The sequence below is a fragment of the Typha latifolia genome, chromosome 6 (genome assembly GCF_019914945.1).
Source record: "Typha latifolia isolate L0001 chromosome 6, TyphaL0001v2, whole genome shotgun sequence".
Lineage (NCBI taxonomy): Eukaryota > Viridiplantae > Streptophyta > Magnoliopsida > Poales > Typhaceae > Typha > Typha latifolia.
The window spans coordinates 9,623,757-9,626,663 of NC_133091.1; the positions used below are offsets into that span (position 1 = coordinate 9,623,757).

Consider the following 2,907-nt stretch of genomic DNA (forward strand, 5'->3'; position numbering starts at 1 on the left):
GTGATTGGGTTGGTTCGTTAGATGATCAAAAAAGCATGTTAGACTATTTATTTTGTCTTGGTACAATAGTACATATCTCGGAGCTCAAAAAAGTGGAAGACTGTCGCGTTATCTTCAACAGAAGCAGAGTATATTTTTGCAATAGAAGCAGCATGTGAAGCTAATCTGGCTAAGAAAAATACTTTCATATTTAAAGGAACTACAACAGCAGCCAACTACAATTCCTTGTGACAATATGTCTGCAATTGATATGACAAAAAATCTAGTATATCATGCTAGAACAAAGCATAAAGAAATTTAACATTATTTTATTAGAGATTTGGTGAATGAAGGAGAAATTGTATTGAAGTTTATCAACACAAATGACCAACCGATAGATTTTCTCACAAGGGCCGTAAACATAGAGAAATTTGAGAAGTTCACAAAGTTGTTGAAAATTACAAATTAGGAGTGGGTGTTGAAATTAATTTTTGTAATTACTTTCTATTTTTATAAGTCCAAGAGGCAAATAAACAAAAGGTCTTGTAAGCCCAAAGGTCATGTATAAAGTCATGAAAAAAATATTAAAAAAGTTACAAATCTCAAGAGTCACTAGGAACTTTTAAGAGTCATCTATGTATATAGAAATATGGTGGATACTGAGATCTATAAGATAAGTCTTTGGTAGCATTTTCTACTTTTCCTAAAGATTTCCAGAATATTTTTCTTCTTTTATCCCTTGTCTCTAAGAGTTGCTTCTATTTTATTTTTCCTTTCTTCAAGAATCTTATTATTATCTCTACCAATGTATACCTCTCGAATTCTCTAATGCTCCTAATACTTTTATACAACTTAAGAATCAAAATTTTCAAACTTTACATTGGTCACTTTTTTCTTATCCATTTTCTATTTTGATATATAGCACTAATATTAAAGAGCATATGGAGAATCTAGATCATCTACTAGAGTGTGTTTCCCAACTCTTATGTCCCATGCACGAAGCTATAAATGTATCACTCTCTCATGAATGAAAAGCATCATAGCTTCAGTTAGTAGACAATTATCCTTGAGAAGAATGAGTTCTTATTTTACTCGATCCTATTTCCTTGGTGGATTCTAAGTGAAGAATAGGTGCTCGTTTTATTTATCTGATCTCATATGTATTCCCTTTCTCTAGTCTCTAAGGAGTACATAGCATATTCTGGTGAAAAGGAGAACTCTTCAGATTTTATTTTATTGAGTCATGATGAGCTTTTCCCTGTATACTAAAATACAGCAAGGATTATACCATAAATGTAGATGCCAAAGATCACATTTTTCATGAAAAAAAGAAAACCAAAAAGCCCCTAATTTTCTCACTGTCAAAAAAGACGCACGTATTCGAAATTCACTGAATGCTGCGTTACTTGTGCGAGATTTAAGAAGAATACGAATTCTTTAAAGAAACAACATACATAATATTTCTTTCCTTCCATCTTCTGGGAGACCCCAATATTCTCTGTACATGCCTGTAATTATATATAGTTTCTCATAAAAATTATACAAGCAACTAATGATGCTGAAGTAACCCTGAGGATCGTAATTCTGATCCAATAATACATCATCTGTAACAAATTAATTTGTGAACAATTACTATGAAGTTAACCCATAATTTCCTTCTCATATATCCTTTCTGCCACTCTTACGTCCTCTCCAACCCTAACAACCTCACAGGCGACAACCTTCCATGGATGCTCGTATAATTCCTTCTCTTTCTCTCCTCGATCGTCTCCAACCTCGGCGACCACGCTCTCTCTCGATACCCCACCAACTGCTCATACTGCTTCCTCAACTCCGGCGTACTACAGAGATTATTACTACTACTACTACTACTACTCCGCCCACCTCCTCCTGTTATCACCTCGGCTATGAACTGGGGCGAAACCCGAATCCGCGTCCGGCCGTCCTCTCCCTTCAGGTACTCGAACGGGCTCTGCCCGAACCCGACAAGCGACAGGGGTGACTTCGCGGGGGACAGCAACGCGAGGGAGGCTGCCGTGAGCGCCACGTGGCAGGGGAACCGGTCGACCGGGAGGAGGAAGTAGGTTGCGCCCTTGAGGAGCGGCTCGTCCATGGACATGACTGGGACAGGGAGGCCGATGTAGAAGGCGTCGGCGCGGCATAGGATTCGGTCAGGGTGCTCGAACATGACCTCGCCGGCGAGTCGCGGCTCGTGGAGGAGCTCGGTGGCGCCGCCCCAGAAGACCAGCTTGATCGCTCTGCCGTGCGGCGTCGTGCGGAGGCACGGAATTGGAGGGAGACCAATAGTATTGCCCATGGATCGAATTGCTTAGTGCTTAGAAGAGGAAGAAGGAGAAGAATACTATCTCAGAAGTAAAAGATAAAAAATTGAAAAAAAAAAACAAAGAAGTGGTTGTTGATCCGGGCATCTTTCGATCAATTGGGTTATATAGATAGATAGAAGGAGGGTGTTTGACTTTGATGGGATTGGATCAGGTCGGTGGTCAGAACCGTCGGCGTTGGTTGGGAGCTCGTCAGCTTTCTTGAAAAGTCCACGACAATACTATATGTACGTATACATGTATATATAAAAACGTGACGGTGGAGTGTATAGGATACGTCGAAAATTAAAATTAGAAACTTTCTAAAAGCGTAACGTATCATTTAGAAATTAATTTCCCTAGAAAAGAGTTTGCCGCACAAATGAAATCTTGGTCAACTTGTATTTTAAAATCCAAGTGGCCTGAACTTGAGGGAGCCACGTCGATAGTACATGGAGTACGTATATGGAATATTTCTAGCAGATTAAATTAATAAATATATTTAGATCACTAAATTACTTTTTATATGAAGCTTAGATTGTAAAATATTTAAAACTAAATTTCTTTCTTACAAAAGTTATATATTTTTTTCTTTTCTTGTATTATG

At 38.4% G+C, this 2,907-nt stretch overlaps 1 protein-coding gene across 1 annotated transcript; it reads right to left on the reverse strand.

Annotated features, from left to right (window-relative positions):
• Positions 1-1,453: 1,453 nt before the first annotated feature.
• LOC140791150 (uncharacterized) lies at positions 1,454-2,380 on the reverse strand. The gene has a single exon (XM_073141561.1). The coding sequence runs from the start codon at positions 2,294-2,296 to the stop codon at positions 1,661-1,663; it is 636 nt and encodes a 211-aa protein (XP_072997662.1). The 5' UTR covers positions 2,297-2,380; the 3' UTR covers positions 1,454-1,660.
• Between the last annotated feature and the right edge of the window lie 527 nt (positions 2,381-2,907).